Raw genomic sequence first — 19152 nt, forward strand, 5'->3', positions numbered from 1 at the left:
TGGCCATCTGCATGTCTTTTTGGAAAAATGTCTATTCAGATGATCTTCTCACTTTTTAATCGACTTGTGGGTTTTTTTGGCTACTGAATTATATGAGTTCCTTATATTTTTTTGGATATTAACCCCTTATCAGATACATGATATGCGAATATTTTTTCCCATTTGGTAGGTTGCCTTTTCATTTTCTTGAGGTTTCCTTTGCTATGCAGAAGCTTTTTAGTGTGATATAAAACCACTTGCTTAAATTTGCTTTTGTTGCCTTTGCTAGAAAAAAATTTTAAGGCAATGTTCAATGTTGTATTTTTAAAGGTTTTAATATCTTTATTTCCAAAAAAATGTGAAAAATATTGCATTACTCTCTCATCTTCATTTTTCTCATTACCTGATTTTTCTTTTTTTAAGGTTTTATTCATAAAATTAAACTTCCTTTTTACTAGCCTGAACTCCACACTACAGTTACATTTTTGTTATAGATTTTTTCTAATAGGTCAAAGGTTTACAAATCCCTAAGGAATACAAGAAAAATCATACATTATATGAGATTAGATGAAATAGCATCCAATAGCAGATAGTGGTTACTTCAATCCTACTTTCTTATCTCATTGCCTGGTTATATAGGAGCCACACACTACATGTTTGCTTGCTAACTGAACTTAAAATATTAGATTATGTCCTTGTGTTTTGTTAAAGCTGACGTGATGACTGCTGAATTTGCCATTTGTACAAGATGTTTTTTCCTATTTTGCAAAAGGGAAAACAATTTTCTATAGAATCCATTCTGAAAAACTATATTTTATGAGAATAAATATTTTGCCAAAGGTTGTGTACCATAATGTCTGGTACTATATATCTCAATGGATGAATGGATAAAAATGTGGAAGGACAAGTGGATAGGAGAAAAGATAGCATATCATTCTAGATAACTTTTTAATGTTTTCCTCTTAAGAAATCTTATTTTCTAGGTACTTTAAAATATAAATGACTGTTTTTATAATATGTTTATATATGGTTAGAAACCATAAATCCCAGTTAGAGAAAATGTAGGATCTAAAAATTTGGGGAAAATTATCTTAGAGCTGTGTGGTTGAGTAAAATGATTTGAAATATCTTACTTATCTTTCTGAACCTATGCTCTGAAAAACAATCATAAATCTCCATTATTTCTCTGACAACTTAATTTAGAAGTAAAGTTAAGGAACTTTTAAAAAAGCTCTTAAAGCTCTATGTCCCAAAATTATTTTTGTAGAGATTTTAGTTTGAAATGCTAATCAGCAATATGACTCTATGATAAATGTTATTTGTTAGAGGTATTTACAACTAAAATCACTTCTCAGAGTAGAAGATGTAAAGAGAAAATTTATTTTGGAATTCAGTATCATTTGACTTGGGATTTAGAAACACTTCAGTAAGCAAGCATCTCTAAGGTATGCGCACATGCCTTTTTATCTTGTATATAAAAGATACTACCACCAGTTTACACCAGGATTTTCAGTTCTAGGGTGATTAACAGCAACAGTAGTTTGTGTTATGGTCCTTCTGTTATGCTTGTGTTGTACATTTTAGATGTGATATTACTGAACTCTGAAATTTTTTCCTATGTAAAGTTTTTTTAAAGCACCTTGTTTTAATATTTATTTTGTATATATTTGATAATTAGGTTCTGATTTTTTTTCTTTTGTGGCCCTTGATAAAGCTGTTATGTGGAAATATTAATACACAAAAAATATTAATACACTTTAGCAAAATGGGTAAAGGTGGTCAAAAGTTTAAAAAGAATAGCTTTAGCAAGCTCTGCTTTAAACAAGAGAATACACTAGAACCTAATCTCCAGTAGATTCTTTAATTTCTAAAATTCCTTTCAACTTCAAAAGTTGGTGATTGTTTTAAGTGGTAATAGAAGCAGCCAAAGAGAGCTGTATACATTAGGACAAGTGTGGGGACAAAAGCTGTACATATAAGAGGATCAGAAGATAAAACTACAGCAAACATGATTGTAGGTAAAAACTAGGAATCCAAGAAGAACATTGTTTTATTCTCAAGTCCAGTGACTAGGAGGTTTTGTTCATGCTGTGTGGGGCAGTGGCTCTCTGAGTTGTAGTTCTGCATTGCCACATGGATTCCTTTAATCATATGAAATTCAACATGCTCAAAAATCTTACCTCCCCCAGAAGTTCTTTTCCTGTTTTGTCCCTTTCTGTTAATAGCTTTCATTCACCCAGAATGAGGAATCATCATGACACCTTCTTTCCTTTGTCACATGCAGTCATTTGCTTACAAATACCCTTACTTTCTCTTCCTGTTCCATTCCTACCTGTTCCATACTTCCATCCTCTGTTCTCTTTTGTCAGTGTCTTATCCACCCCTTAATGCCATTCAACATGCTACCTTAATGTTTTCAACTTCTTAATATTTTCCCAAGTATATTCTTAATATTCTCACCTATAACATCTCCTTTCTCTGATTTCATAGCTTCATTATACTGATTTTACCATTTTATGGTTTTATTATTACCCTTTCACTTTTTTGTTTGATGACTGTACAGTTCTTGAAGTTAAGGGCTATGTCCTTTACATTTTTGTATCCTTTCCAGTGCTTACTGTTCATTGCCTTTCACATATAGATCCACAATGCCTTACCTGCTGTCCCAAAATCTAAAATGCACTGAAAACCTACAGTTGGTTTGTGTGTCTGTGTGTGTCTGTGTGTGTGCGTTTGGTATTTGGCAGCAAAACCTGACTTGACGTGACATGAGGCTGTTTATGTTGAAATTGTAAAAAATTGATGTGTTTTTGTAGGTTAGAAACAACAGTTCAGTCGAAGCAGTTTCATATGGTTCACTAATCTTTCTTTAACCTACTTAATAATATTTATAGATTTTGGTACAAAAACATTAATGAGTGTTATGGGAATATGATTGTTTAATTAATAGAAATAAGCAAATGAATCACTAATATGTGAGAGGAATCTTTATGATGAGAGTAGTCTTTAAATTCTGGTAATATCTGAGGATCTAAAAGTGTGATAACAAACTCCTGATTTACTCGAGGCAAAACCAGTTTATACTTGTTGTCTAGGTGTAAAAGCCCTGATATGGACAATAAATTATGTGGTTATCCTATCTATAGCAGATATCCCTGCAACAGATGCCTCCGATTTGATAGGCAGCTGTAATTAAGGATGCAGGCTTTTAGTCTCATAATGTAACTCTTGTTTTGGACAGAACAAGATGCATAGTAAGATGTGTAAGACACTTCTAATGCATCTGATATTAGGAAACAGGGTCCATTAAAAATTGCTGTAAACTTGAGGTCTCTGTTTTCTATTGTTGGGAGTACTTAGTAGAAAAGGACACTGGCAAGAAACAGTTATATAGACAAAGAAGCTGCCATGATGGATATGGTAGAAGTGTCTTGTGACTTTAAAAAAAAAAAAAAGTCAACTACAGTTTCAGAGTTCCTTAATTGATTATTGTATATGCAAAGATGGCTTTTTTCCTAAAATTATCTGAGATGTAGGCAAGGGTGAAAACCGTTCTTGTCTTCTGGCCCAGAATTGACATAGCCTAGCTGTATAAAAATGAGGTACTTTCTGAGGCTGAAACTAATTCAAGACAATGTTTTATATAATAATTTCACATCTCCTCTATTCAGAATCCTAAATACAACCTGAGGTTCTTATAGGTTGTATAAGAACTGTATTGACTCAGGACCATCCCTTTTAAAGTAGTAGGTAGCAACAGGAGTCCCAAAAAAGTCTGGGAAAGGTGAAGGATATAAGACTTACCTTGTTTTTTTTTCCCCCTGTGTGCACATTATGAATCTAGTGGTAGTAATGCCTGAAAAAAAGATCGTCTTGGATCTTTATTTTCTTGGGAAATCTGTTTCTTAACAGTAGCATTTGAAATATGTTGAAATGCTGCTCTACATGGTTGATTTTCTTGGTAACTGGATATGGACTGTTTTTTTGATATTAAGTTTTCTCATTGAATTTGTTCTTTTGGGCTTAAATATAGAGGACATAACGCCTATTTTATTATTTGGCAAAATTAGCATTGTTTTAAAAATTCACAAGCCCAATAACAATTTATTTGAAACATGAGGAAGGAAAATTATTTTTCCCCTAACTTTAATGAAGCATTTTTTTTTCTTGGCAGAATGAAATTAACACTGAAAATATGGTCAGCTCCATAGATCCTGACAAACAAGATTCTCCCCCTCCAAAACCACCAAGGACCCGCAGGTATTGTACGTCACATTTTCTTTGAAAGGATACTTATCTTTTACTCATTGTTACTAAAACAAAAAAATTCTGAATATTTCTTAGTTTTATTTTATAAGTTTTCTTTTTCATTCTTTTGTTTAGTATGTAGCATATGTATGGCAACTGACTTTTTTAATGGTGTACTATAAAAAATTCTTTTCAATTTAGATAAAATTTCAGTAGTATACTATACCAGAACAGTGAGCATAACCATGAATTGACTATAGCTCATCTTTTGGTATGTGGTACAACTAAAATTTTAGCTGTTCCTAAGATTTATTTCAGTTTTCTAATGACTGAACAGGTAATATGATTGTCAAAAATTGTATGCCTGTTAAAGAGGTTATGTGAAGATGTTTAATAATATCACTGGCAAAGCTGAGTTTATTTCTTTCTAGATTTTCTTACTTTCATACCAAGCTCTCATTTATAGCAGTTAAAATCACTATATATTCCTATCCCCCCTTTTCCCTCTCTTTTCTTTCAGGGTAGCTAGGTCAGTTAGATGGTAGTATGGAAAGAATATAGATGGAGTCAGAATGATTTAGTTTCAAATCCTTTTCATCCACTTACTAGCTCTGAAGTCGTGAGTAAGCCACTTAATTTATTTGATCTTGGGTTTTTTTTTGTTTGTTTAAGTATTGTCCTAAGAATTAAATGAAATAAAGTATGTGAAAATGTTACATATAGGACCTGGCACATACTTGGTCTTCACTAAATGTTGGTTTTCCCATTACAATGTGGAGTTAAGATTGAGTTACTGGGGGCTTTCCTGGTGGCGCAGTGGTTGGGAGTCTGCCTGCTGATGCGGGGACGCGGGTTTGTGCCCCGGTCCTGGGGGATCCCACATGCCGCGGAGCGGCTGGGCCTGCGCGTCTGGAGCCTGTGCTCCGCAACGGGAGAGGCCACAGCAGTGAGAGGCCCGCGTACCGCAAAAAAAAAAAAAAAGATTGAGTTACTGAATTATTTTTAAAAGGAGACACAGTGGAAGATAAGTAATAAAACTGTTAGAATGACTTATACTGTGTCTTGTCTCGAGCATAGATCTGCCCAAACTGATTCACCTTCCTTCAAAGTAGGACTTCCTTTGTATAGGATTCACCAGTTTTTTCCCCTTAAAAGTTTGATAGAAGTTGAATAAAGTTGGGTGAGGTGACTATGGTTGTGTCTTGGCATTGAGTTGCTGTACCTTAATGAGATCCTTCTTTACAAAAGTAAAAGCTTACAACAACTAAGGCAAGATGTAGTAGCTATTATAGTCTCTGGAATGCCTTTGCATACTTCTCTAAGGGAGATCAGAAAGCCTATATAGGTGGGTTTAGGTCTAAGTGTTTAAATGCTCAGGATGGTAACTGTACACCAACACTTCTCAACAGTTCTTTCCTGTTTGATTTCCATTTTGGTATTTACTGTGGAAGGTAGCCAGTTAAAACCTATAAACTGTTCTCTAATTTTTTTGTCTCCCGTATCAGTTCTGTAGAGGCCTAAAGAAACTAATGACCTTAAAGGAAATTAAGAAACATTTTTGCTACACTGATATCTTTTAATTTGGATTTTGAGAGTGAGCCAGGGTAGAGGCCCTCAGAGTGTACACTAATATTTTTGATTTATATGGTCATCTACCTCCAACTACAAATCGTGGTAGCCTTTTCCTAATTTTGAAGGAAAAAAATGAGTGTAGAGTGTTCTGAATTTTAAACCTTTCTCATATACCTTTTTAAAAGTTTGGGTCAGGCTTCCCTGGTGGCGCAGTGGTTGAGAGTCCGCCTGCCAATGCAGGGGACATAGGTTTGTGTCCCGGTCTGGGAAAGATCCCACATGCCGCGGAGAGGCTGGGCCTGTGAGCCATCGCCACTGGGCCTGCGCGTCCGGAGTCTGTGCTCTGTAACGGGGGAGGCCACAACAGTGAGATGCCCGCATACCGCAAAAAAATAAAAGTTTGGCCCCTATTTTTCTTCAGTAAATGAAAAAATAATTCTAAAAAGTAGTAAATGAGTATTAACAGAAAAGTGTTCATTCAGCTTATGTCAGGGCTTTATTTCGGGATGTGTGCTCAAGTTTTTATATGTGTGTGAGTTTGTATTACATGCTTAGTCCATCTTCTTTCTTATTCATGAAATAGAGGTAAGTGGCAGAATTTTATTGTGTTCCACAAAGAATACTTTGTTAACTGAAAATAAAATCCCAAGAGCATAAGATTGATAAAAACAGTATACTTTATTTTTTCAGTATGGCTACAGTAAGCAAGTTAATCAGTTGTTCAGAGTACATGGAGTTTTTGGAGACGGATCTGGAGAGGAAGGCTCATGTTTGTTGTATTAGATGTAGTCAGTCATATGATTCTGGTTTATAAATACTTAAAGAAATCAAATTGTAGATTTTGAATAGCAGATTTCATTTTCTCTTTTCAATAAATATGTTGTTAAACTAATAATATTCTCGATATTTTGTCACTAACACCAGCACTCTGGAAGTATATATTGTTAGTTATTTCTATAAACTGTCAACAGATTTACTACAGAGACACAAAAGTATGCCTTAGTAAATTTTTCTTAATTTATAAATATTTCAGAGACAAAAACAATACACTTGATGCTTCTAATGCCTCTCAATTCAAACAAACTTAAGTTGGAATAGGACTGGAGAAAGAAAGTGGTTCTGTTTTAGACATTTTGATATCTAGGCTGGAGGTAAAAATATACTGAGGACTCTGTATATAGCTGATGTAGAAGACTTGGGCATGAATAAGATCTTTCAGATTCTGTGTACAATATCTCAAAGTACCAAGGAGGGAACCCGGGTAAGCACCAAAATGTGTGAAGAGCAAACTAAAAGAAAGCTGTAAAAAAAAGAAATGAACAATCAAGGGATAAAGGAAAACCAGGAAACAGTGGCATTATATAGGCCAAGAACGAGAGAGTTTTATATCTGGCAGAAATGCATGAATATCTATCTACTTCCTTTAAGGGCTGCCTGGGAGAATGAACTAGACTTTTAAACATCTGTGGCACTTAGAATATCCTGGATAGGTGAGGGTATTTCTGGGATCAAAACAAGGAGCTGAGGTATGCTCAAATAGAGGCATTCGGGAACTCTCATCAAGCACAGGATGTGGTGGGATTCAGGTGACCAAGGGTCCTGGGAAAAAGGCGAGTAGAAACTTGGGTTATGGGAGAAATCCATATACATAAAACAGCTATTATTCTACTTGACTGTTTTTTCTGTTTTTTTTTTTTTTAAAATAAATTTATTTATTTTTGCCAGTGTTGGGTCTTTGTTGCTGTGTACAGGCTTTTGCAGCGAGCCGGGGCTACTCTTCGTTGCGGTGTGCCAGCTTCTTATTGCGGTGGCTTCTCTTGTTGTGGAGCACGGGCTCTAGGCGCATGGGCTTCAGTAGTTGCAGCATGTGGGCTCAGTAGTTGTGGCGCACGGGCTTTAGTTGCTCCGCGGCATGTGGGATCGTCCTGGACCAGGGCTCGAACCCGTGTCCCCTGGCTTGGCAGGCGGATTCTTAACCACTGTACCACCAGGGAAGCCCTTTGGTTCTTCTTTGAAATGTTATTTTCCTTTTGTTGATTTAAAAAATAATTACATTAAAACCAAATGTATTTCCTTAAAATGACTAATTTATAAGAAAGAGGAGCAAAGTGGTTGAATAAAAGTAGAAAGTGGTCCTATAGCCCAGCCAAATAGGAGAAGAAAAAATTTTAAAAGTGATCCCTTTCAAAATATAAATACCTGGAAATAACCATAAGTAGAAAGTAGAACCTGAAGTAGAAATGTATTCATTTGCATTAGTGAAAAAAATTAAGTGTTCTTGGTTGGAAAAGTTAACTGTAATTTAGTTTTTTCAGTGATATTTAAAATATCAGTTGTTTTCAAATTTGATGCAGTTCTCATCAAAATACCAAAGGAATCTTCTCTGAACTTTCCAATATAATGTTAAAGTTCACTTGTAAGAATAAAGAGACAAAAATACCAAAGAAAACTTAGGATGAAAGTAGTGATGAGTGAGAACCAACCCTTTTAAAAATTATAAAACTATATTTAAAACTATCTGTTAGTGGGACTTCCCTGATGCTCCAGTGGGTAAGACTCCATGCTCCCCATGCAAGGGGCCTGGGTTTGATTCCTGGTCAGGGAACTAGATCCCACATGCATGCCGCAGCTAAGAGTCCACATGCCTCAACCATGAGCCCACATGCCACAACTAAAAGATCCTGCATGTCGCAACTAAGACCCAGTGCAGCCAAAATAAATAAACAAATAAATAAAATGCATTATAAACATAAAAATAATCTGTTAGTGGTATAAGAATATACCAGTTGCGACTTCCTTGGCAGTCCAGTGGTTAAGACTCCACACTCCCAGTGCAGGGGGCATGAATTCAATCCCTGGTCAGGGACTTAAAATCCTGCATGCTGCATGTAGTGGCCAAAAAAAAAAAAAAAAGTGTGCATATATGTGTGTGTGTGTGTATATATACACATACATACATACCAGTTAGTTGATGGACTTGAATAAGCAACTAGGAAATATAGATCGTGTTATGAATTAATTTAACATATATTAAACAAGGAAAAAGAAAAGGGTTATTTATTAAGTCATATTATTAACGATTAGGGGAAAAATATATTTAGATCTTTATATCACACCACATACCAAAGTAAGCTTCAGATAGTTAAATTAATTAAATATAAAAAGTCAAATCATTGAAACACAGAATATAGTTTAATGTTTGACAGACTTGTAGAGGGGGATATAATAGAAGGGATAAAGGAAATCACAAAGGACAAGATTGATTTATTTGACTACTGAAAGTTTAAAGTTCTAATTGAATTATCCAAATTGGCATTTTTTTAAGATAAATGAGGGTAGATTTTGGCAAAACACACTACAATGCATGCTTACTGTACTTCTCTAATTTCCTGTGCTCTCTGTGCTTTATTTCTTTTCTAATTCTTGTTTTGTTCCTTTTCACTGTTTAGAAATACCTTTAATCTCACATGTATTTTTAAAGTTATTGATAGATATTAGAATACATAATAAAACCAAGAAATAAAGGTTAAACACAAGTGGATCTTCTTTCTCAACTCCAAAGTGTAAGGTGTTTAGGAAATATCATTTGGTGAAAAAGTAATAATTAGCATTGATATAGTGTCTATTATATATGTTTTCTCATCTTTTTTAGATCACATGTATTCTCATCCTGTAGATAGTCAATGATATGTCAAAGTGATAAGTGATATAGTGAACCCAGTGATTTTTACAGTAATCTTGATCACATGGATGTTAATATAGCTAGTTCTCAAAGGTGTTGACATGCATAGACTAGCAGAGTTCAACTAACAACACACATCTGTTACCTTCTAGTCCAGTACTCTTTTCATTATATAGTATTAACTCTCTAGAAGAAGGGGTAGTAGTGAAGGTTTTTTGTTTTTATAATGTTATGTTCTAATATTTTGGTTGTCATTTCCTTCACCTCTATAATCTTTCCATCTCATATGGAATCCAGCCTAACTTATTATAAGGAAAATAACTTTCTGAGTTTTCTATAAAACATCAATTTGAAACAAAAGTTATAGAGTTACTCGTTTTAAGACTTTGTCACACCAATTAAATGTAATATTTCTATATTATAAAGACCAAACTTCTTACTGTGAAATTCTGGGCCTTCACAGTATGTCTCCAACTTACCTTTTTAGCCTTATTTTACTCCTTTGGGACCCAAACTGTTGTGTTCATTGTTCTGTCTTCTGGTACTGGTGTAATACCTAGCAAGTGGTAAGTCCTGAATGTTTTGTTTTGTTTTTGAGAAGTAAAAAATGCATTCCTCAGGACAGATGAAATTAAGAATATTTACAATAAGAATGATGCAAGTCATTATCATCAGTGGAATTTTTTTCCATCAGAATACCTCGTGAAAATATTAATGCTGAATACCATAGTGGAAAGTCAGTATGTAACATATATTTCTTTGTGATGGGGCTTATAATTTTTGTGCATATTGAAAGTACTATAAAAGTGTATTTATTAAGCCTTATTTCAACAAGCATTAGATTAAGGAAGGATAAGGGGAAAGTCTGTTAGTGTAATTATCAGTTAAATTTGAGTAACAAAAAGAACCACAAAGGGATACAAGGAAACTTTTGGAGGTGATGGATATGTTTATTACCTTCAGTGTGGTGATAGTATCATGGATGTATTGGGCTGGCCAAAAGGTTCGTTTGGTTTTTTCCATAAGATGGTTCTAGTAGCACTTAGTTATCTTTAACTTCATTCGAAACAATTTTGTTAGATTGTATTGTGACAGCTGTCATATCAGTGTGCATTTAAAAAAGACTTATCAAAATTGGTGAATTTTTGTGTAGCCATTTTAATATTGAAGATGGAAGAAAAAAAGCAACATTTTTGGCATATTATGCTTTATTATTTCAAGAAAGGTAAAAACGCAACTGAAATGCAAAAAAGATTTGTGCAGTATATGGAGACGGTGCTGTTACTGATCGAATGTTTCAAAAGTGTTTTGCGAAGTTTCGTGCTGGAGATTTCTCACTGGACAATGCTCCACGGTCAGGTAGACCAGTTGAAGTTGATAGCGATCAAATCGAGACATTAATTGAGAACATTTTAATACGACGTGGGAGATAGCCGACATACTCAAAATATACAAATCAAGCACTGAAAATCATTTGCACCAGCTTGGTTGTGTGAATCGCTTTGATGTTTGGGTTCCATATAAGTTAAGTGAGAAAAACTTTCTTGACCATATTTCTGCCTGTGATTCTCTAATGAAAATGTTCCATTTTTAAAACAAATCGCGATGGGCGATGAAAAGTGGATACTGTACAATAATGTGGAATGGAAGAGATCGTGGGGCAAGCGAAATGAACCACCACCAACCACACCAAAGGCTGCTCTTTATCCAAAGAAGGTGATGTTGTGTATGTGGTGGGATTGGATGTTGTGTATGTGGAGTCCTCTATTATGAGCTCCTTCCGGAAAACGAAACAATTAATTCCAACAAGTACTGTTCCCAATTAAGCCAACTGAAAGCAGCACTTGGCAAAAAGCGTCCAGAACTAGTCAACAGAAAATGCATAATCTCCCATCAGGATAACACAAAACCGCATGTTTCTTTGATGACCAGGCAAAAACTGTTACAGCTCGGCTGGGAAGTTCTGATTCATCCATCGTATTCACCAGACATTGCACCTTGGGATTTCCATTTATTTCAGTCTTTACAAAATTCTCTTAATGGAAAAACAATTCAATTTCCTGGAAGACTGTAAAAGGCACCTGGAACAGTTCTTTGCTCAAAAAATGAAAAGTTTTGGGAAGACGGAATTATAAAATTGCCTGAAAAATGGCAAAAGGTAGTGGAACAAAAGGGTGAATACGTTGTTCAATAAAGTTCCTGGTAAAAATGAAAAATGTGTCTTTTATTTTTACTTGGAAAGCAAAAGCACTTTTTGGCCAACCCAATATATGCGTATGTCCAAACTCATCAAATTGTATGCATTAAATATGTTCAGGGACTTCCGTGGTGGTCCAGTGGTTAAGAATCCACCTTCCAGCGCAGGGGATGCAGGTTCAATCCCTGGTCAGGGAACTAAGATCCCACATGCTGCGGGACAACTAAGACCTCACGCTGCAACTACTGAGCCTGCACGCCACAACTAGAGAGCCCACATGCTGCAACTACAGAGCCCACGTGCTCTGGAGCCTGTGCGCCACAAATAGAGAGAAGCCCACGTGCCACAACTAGAGAGAAGTCTGCATGCACCGCCACAAAAGATCCTGCATGCCACAACTAAGACCCAACGCAGCCATAAATATATATATATATATAGAGCCCACACATCGCAATGAAGAGTAGGCCCTGATCACCGCAACCACTCTTGTGAGAAAGTCCACGCGCAGCAACGAAGACCCAACACGGCCAAAAATAAATAAATAAATAAAATAAATTAGAAAAAATGTATGTTCAGGTTTTTGTATATCAACTGTACCTCACTTAAAGCTATTTTTAAAATGTGAGTAGCTAATAATTTCTTTACTATGTACATATCAACATCACATAAGGCTACTGCTTCTAAAAACATTTACAGGATTGTTGGTTAAATAGGCAGTTTAAGCACGTTTAACTCTGGTCCCTCCCTAAACTTCCTAAAATTATAGTGGAGGAACATAAAAATATATAAAGATTAAAAACCAAAAAACTGAAGAGAAGGTGGTAGTAAAGGAGATTTTGACAGAATTTTGGGAAGTGGAAAACACACTGACCAATGTGAAAAGGGACTTAGAACAGAGAAAGCTAAAACTTGCTTTCCTGTAGGTGAGGGGAGCCAATAAGAATCAAGATGATTATCTTCAAAGAACCCCCAGAAAGGCCCAGAAATTGGAGGTCCCCCTTAAGCCTGGTGTGTAGGATGGGACTGAAAACAAGAAGAGTACTTGAATGTCTCTATAAAGAGTGTTTAGAACCCCAGATTCCTTCCATCAAATTGAGCAGACAGATGACAGCTTCGCGCACACCTGGGAACAGAGCAGGGAGGGATTTACTCTGGCGTGATTGAACCTGGAAGTCTCTGGGTTCAGTATATCAGGTCCAACTGATGGTGGGGTTGTTAGTTCCTTGCTGAAAGCAGGAATCTGCATGCTGAATAGTGAGTTTGCTCCCACCCCTTATTTTGCTCCCAGAATACTTATAGCCACTTCTGGTGGGAGACAGAACCCCTCTCTTGAAAAACTAACCAGCCCAAGAGAGGAAATCGATAGTTACTGATGGTTGTGGCCCACCAATGACATTGCAAGGACTGTATTCAGTCACCAAGCAGTAAGATGGCAACTAAGCCACAAGCCCTCCCCCTTACATTTACATACACATTTCCCAGTCATTTAAAATATTCCATTCTCTCAAAATGAACAGAACCAGGTATTATCAGACACTTGACAAAGCCTCTAACATGAAAGACATAATCCAAATAAGCAGGAAAAAATAGATGGAATGGAGACAACACAGAATAGAAAAAAGATGGGGGGGTGGCAAATGTCTGTTTTCTCAGTAATTAGGAAATATTGCAACCATGAAATAAGAAACAGGTCATAATAAATAAGCTCTTGGAAATTAAAAATATAATAGCATAAATTTTAAAAATTAAAATTTAATTTTAATTAAAGAAGGCTAGAAGACAGTCAAGGAAATCTCCCAAGAAAATGAACAAATAGAGAAAATAGGAGAGAGAAGATAAAGAAATTAGAGAATCAAACCGGGACGTATGTCACATACTCATAGTAATGATAATAATTATAACTAAAACTAATCATAGTCTGGAAGGAGACTGGAAGAGAAGAAATTATGAAAGAAGTTTCTAGTAGTAACATGAATTTTTGCACAGAAAGTTCTCAATATAATGGATTAAAAATTGTAATACAGTGGATTAAAAAAAGTTATACCATGAGGTTGAAGAACATGAAGAATTAAAAAAAAAACTAAAAGCTCAAAAGAGAGAAAAAACAGCTCACATTCAAAGGAACAGGAATCACAATTATAAAATTCTTAAGGAAAGTTATTTCTAGTCTAGAATAATACACCTTTTCCAGAAGTCAGTAACCTTGAAAATACAATAATTATGTAGGCCTCAGGAAATTTGTTTCCTATGTATAGTTCTTAAGAGGCAATTGGAGGATATAACCCACTAAATTGAGCAAGTGTAGCTAGAAAAACGAAGATGGGACCGGGGAAACAGGAGAGTGTAACACAAGAGAGAGTGTCAGCTCTGTGGTAGCCTCGGGGGCCAGGGGTCCACACTGGAGCGCGAGGCTCAAGGTTTCTAAGACGGATGTCTGTGATACTGATAGTTACCTGGTATGCTTGACCAATTGAGAGGAGGTGTACAAATCTGCAGGAAAGTTTGAAGAAGGGCTGAATTACTGATGGTACATAGGAAACCCAAGACAATTATTAGGGAAAAAATAAGAGTTATATAAGAAAAAATAGGAAATCATGCTGTCATTGGTATGAATAATAACTGTAGTCATAAGATTGAACTAAGCAAAAATTAGCAGTATTAGGAAGACATTTCCATAGTAGGAAGACAGTAGAGTATGTGTGAAATAGATCAAGTAATAACGTTTATGCATTCTGAAATATTTTGAAATATGGAGGCAAATCTTCAAAGTAGCTGTTTTTAAAAAGTTGAAACTTGATGTGTCAGGGTAAATGGAGGGCTGTGGGAGGGGACTGCTGGTTTTTTATTAAAATTCTTGTGTTATTTGACTTTTTTAAACAATGTACATACATTACTACCTTGTTAAACATTAACTTAGTTTGGCAAATTTTAATTCATAACCACAGACTCTACTGACTTTTAATTTAAAGAGGCTTAGCTACATTAACTGTTACCTATCAACTTATTTTTTAAAAGGATGAACATTCTTTTAATACCCTTTTTTTAAAATATTTTCCAGTTGCCTTGTAGAAGGGGATGCTAAGGAAGAAATACTGCAGCCTCCAGAACCTCACCCAGTGCCACCCATCTTGACACCTTCTCCCCCTTCAGCTTTCCCAACAGTCACTACTGTGTGGCAGGACAATGACAGATACCATCCAAAGCCAGTGCTGCACGTGGTTTCATCAGAACAACATTCAACAGACCTCAACAGAAACTATAATAAATCAACAGAACTTACAGGGAAAAATGAATCAACTGTTGAACAAATAGATAAAAAATTGGAGCGAAATTTAAGTTTTGAGATTAAGAAGGTCCCTCTTCAAGAAGGACCAAAAAGTTTTGAAGGGAACACACTCTTGAATAGGGGACATGCAATTAAAATTAAATCGGCTTCGGCTTCACCATGTACAATTGATAAAGTCTTTAAATCACAGGAACTGAATTCAAGAGATCTAAAAATTGATGGTATTTCCCAGAATTCCTGTGTGGACTGCAATGCAACACAGTCAAATAAAGCTCCAGTTATCCTACCAGAAGAATCACAGAAGAATTCAGACACACCTCCAAGGCCAGACCGCTTACCTCTTGATGAGAAAGGACATGCACCATGGTCATTTCATGGACCTGAGAATACTCTACCCATGCCTGATTCCTCTGAAGGCAAATCCTCAGATACCCACTGTCAAACAATGAAAACTGGGAGTTCAACACCAAGCCCCACGACACAACTTGCAACCCATGATCTCACAGATCATCACAACAGTTCCCCTCTATTCAGAGCACCCCTCAGTTTTACTAATCCTCTTCACTCTGATGACTCGGACTCTGATGAAAGGAACTCTGGTGCTGTGACCAAGAATAAAACCAGTATTTCAACAGCAAGTGCCACTGTTTCTGCTGCCGCTAGTACTGAAAGCATTTCTACAAGGAAAGTATTATCAATGTCCATTGCTAGACATGATATAGCAGGAACAATACATTCAGGTGCTGAAAAAGGTAATGATAATAGTATCTTAACACTTAAATATTTTTACTATGTGCCAGTCACTGTTCTAAGCAGCTTAGCTATATTAATTCATTATGTTTTATTCCACACTTTACTCCAGAACCTACGCAAAATTTCATTATTTTTGATACTAATTTTTTTTTTAAGTAAGCCTTTATTTATTGTTACCTTAGTTTGATCACATTGCATTATTGGACTTTTTGTTTCCAAAATATTTAAATTGTTGTAACTGAAAATTTTCTCTTCTTATATCTTACAACTCTTAGTATTTATATGGGTCAAAATTTTATATAACTGAATAATTAGAAACAATTTAGGGATTACTTCAAGTGACAGTGACACAAATATTGTAGAATGGCTTGATTGGCCATTTAATTTCACCCATGTATATTACAGATATCTATTTCGTTATCTTTTTATGATCTTTTAACTACAAAATACCTTTTTAAAATTTTAAACCTCCTCACAAATGCTTGCAAAATGGCTCCTTTCAACAATAAGTTTATTAACCAAGGAGCAATATTGCAGCTGCTCAGCAGAATACAGGGAGTTTAATTCAGTCAGTAGAAAGTGGGATACTTCCATGTCTAGCCATCAGTGCTACTACTGTTTAATTAATGACTCTCTTCTTTAAGCAGTCTAAGCATTTCAAGATAACATATCCCCTAAGTTCCCAAGATGTATTACTGGGTCTTGAAACTCTTTAATCTGCTAAAAATTACCACGGTGCCGTCTTCAACAGACCATTAAAAAAAAAAAAAGACCATGAAGTTGACAGCAAATATATAAACACAAAAGCTGTTTATTGATAGGCTGATTATCAGTGGTCTTTTACTTGTTGGTGAACTTTGATAGTGACACACATAGACTGGTATTTATAATGTGCAGTCAAATAAGTACTGTGAACTTGCAAGATGACTTTGTCTAATTCTCATCCAGTAAGTACCACCCATACTGTGGTGCCTCCATTTTCCTCAACTCACACATACTTTTTTTTCTTTTTTTTATCTTGGGGATGTATCTGGTAGAGTAAATGAGAGTCTAAGCTAGTTTTTTAAATTTACAGGATTTTCTGTGTTCTTGATTCTTTTGTGGTTTATTTGAAGGATCTTCAGAAGATAATGGTTGCCACAATAAATACTACTTTACCAGTTTGGCATAATTTAAAATTGTTAATATATTTTTTCCCTCGACTTCAGAGTTTGAAAAATAACTGCTAAGTTGTAACTACACAAGAAAACATGTAGATAAGAAATTGTCGTTTTGGTTTTTTTTTTTAGCATATCAGGCATTTGTTTTGTACCTAGGAAATAAATTTTTTTAAACCATTACTAGAAATAGAGTTTGGTGAGGGCAGGAAGGATGCATGATATAACATGCTCATTAAAAGTTACTGCCATATGACCAGTGTTTTAGTGATAACAGAAAGAGTTCCTTTAGAATACAACATACTGTACAGAATAGTTGAAAGCACTCTTCTGTATACCAGCTCACTTCCTTTCTCTCCATTTTATTTGTATTTCAAAGCAAAGATAGCTGTAAATGTGATTTCTGGTTTCTTTTCACCCTACCTTAACTATGCTAAATGAGTTTGGTATTAACAGAAGATTTTCCTGTGTAAGTATTCTGTATTGCAGCATAACTACAAGCAGTCCTATTTTTAATTTTAGTAATTATTTACCTTGTAGATGAACCTTTGGCTCAAGGATTAGATTATTGTTTGCTTGTTTGTTTTAAAATTTGCTATGGAATAATTTTGTTTTGATACCTAAAACAACCTTTTGCATAAGTTACTGCCTAAAAAAAATTCCTGGCTATCATTCTGATTTTAATATTGACTCAGGCCTCCTGAAAGATTTCTTAAACATGGCTACACTAGGCTCCCATAAAGTGTATGATTTACAAAAGCCTACGAAAAATGTGCAGGCTCTGGTTGGATAACCTCTAAAACACAAATTTATAACACAGAAAAGGCAATCCAGAGATCCAGGGAGAAACATGCAGTTGAGAAGCCAAGGCCACAGTTAGAAAATAAAGTCTTTTAAGAGCGAGGACTGTTAAAACAGAAGAGGTATAGAGTTTCCGAAAGATACTTGATACTTGATGTAAACAAACCATACTGTCCTTCCTGATTTGTTCACGTAATTGTGAAATGGCACCACAGTGTCAAGATTATGCATCCCTTCCTTTCAACAGCCATCTCTTCACTGTGAGCTCTTAGTAACAAAAGAGCAAGGGGAAGTATGATTGCTTAGACTGTTACTACCAGACAGGGTAGATAGTTCTTTAGTAGCTTAACTTTATATACAAGAGAGTTCCAGTACTCATGTTTTATATATATATGTGTGTGTGTGTGTATATATATACAGATTTTTATATATATACACACACACACATATATATAAAGTATTGGACTGGAACTCTTCTCTCAGCAGGATCCAGCGGCTGTATTTTCTTGTGTCTTCAGCTAAACAATTGCAGGAGGAACCAGAACAGTCATACCTGGCTCATGCATGTTGAAAATTGAAAAGGCTTTTCTTGATTTTCACTCTTTTTAATGCATAGCCTATCAAATGTGGTAAAATAGCCAAGTATGGCACAGTTCACATTTTTAAGAAAACAGTTGTCAAGGCCCAGATAATGTAGGATCCTCACATCTTCCTTTCTTTGCCCCATCTTTTCTAACCTGAGAGTCCACACACAGAATTGTATCCTCATATTTTTTCTACCTCCAGTGAAACCTCAAAGGATCTAATACTCTCATTTCACCTAATGCCACAATGAGGCTAACTGACAAGGCTTACTTAATGCATTATCTTTTCCAAGAGCTAATTTTGTTTTTACTGGTGAAAAGCTTTTATATGGCTTCATTCAGTATTCTCAAAGTATGGTCATATGCCACTGTTCACAAGATTTTAGGCAATAAATAAATGAACATCCAAAAATTTTAATGGTTATATTTTTGTATATTAGAAAAATAACTAACACTTTTAATCTGCTATTTTAGTCATTACTATTTAAAACATGACTGAAGTACATAGTTAAGTTTAAAATGAGTGGGATTTAAAAAAATAGGACATATGGTCCACAGTATGGCAAAACTTGTAAAAGGAGTTAAGCAACTGATTACAGTTTGGGAAACACTGATTTAAGTCAAATGACTAAAGCTTTCCTTTGTGGACTCAAAGCATTATCGGCAAACCCAGTAAAGAAGGCACTCGCCTGCTGGCTTCTCTGCTGAAGATGCCTTCAGACTCAGAGGACAGTGTGATTAATGCCTACACGGTGTCAGGAACGTCATGGGAGAGTCATTTTCTCTGTGCAACAGTGATGGAGTTCAGTCTTTGCTCAATAAGCTTTATAATTGTTTTTGATAACAAGTCAAGTGATAAGGATATCTTGTTTATTTTTGCATTTTTAAAAACT

At 35.4% G+C, this 19152-nt stretch overlaps 1 protein-coding gene and 1 long non-coding RNA gene across 4 annotated transcripts in view; one reads left to right on the top strand and one right to left on the bottom strand.

Moving 5' to 3' along the window:
• PTPN12 (protein tyrosine phosphatase non-receptor type 12) overlaps positions 1-19152 on the top strand; it is an 86198-nt gene that overhangs the window by 61145 nt on the left and 5901 nt on the right. For all 3 annotated transcript variants that reach the window (XM_024738079.1, XM_024738081.1, XM_024738080.1), the window contains 2 exons: positions 4154-4239; positions 14737-15716. In XM_024738079.1, the coding sequence (XP_024593847.1) occupies positions 4154-4239; positions 14737-15716 (1066 nt within the window). The remainder of the gene's footprint in view (positions 1-4153; positions 4240-14736; positions 15717-19152) is intronic.
• The window catches only part of LOC112395037 (uncharacterized), an 82658-nt gene that overhangs the window by 13403 nt on the left and 50103 nt on the right, over positions 1-19152 (bottom strand). The window lies entirely within an intron of this gene.

This window comes from Neophocaena asiaeorientalis, unplaced genomic scaffold (genome assembly GCF_003031525.2).
Source record: "Neophocaena asiaeorientalis asiaeorientalis breed wild unplaced genomic scaffold, Neophocaena_asiaeorientalis_V1.1 scaffold170, whole genome shotgun sequence".
Lineage (NCBI taxonomy): Eukaryota > Metazoa > Chordata > Mammalia > Artiodactyla > Phocoenidae > Neophocaena > Neophocaena asiaeorientalis.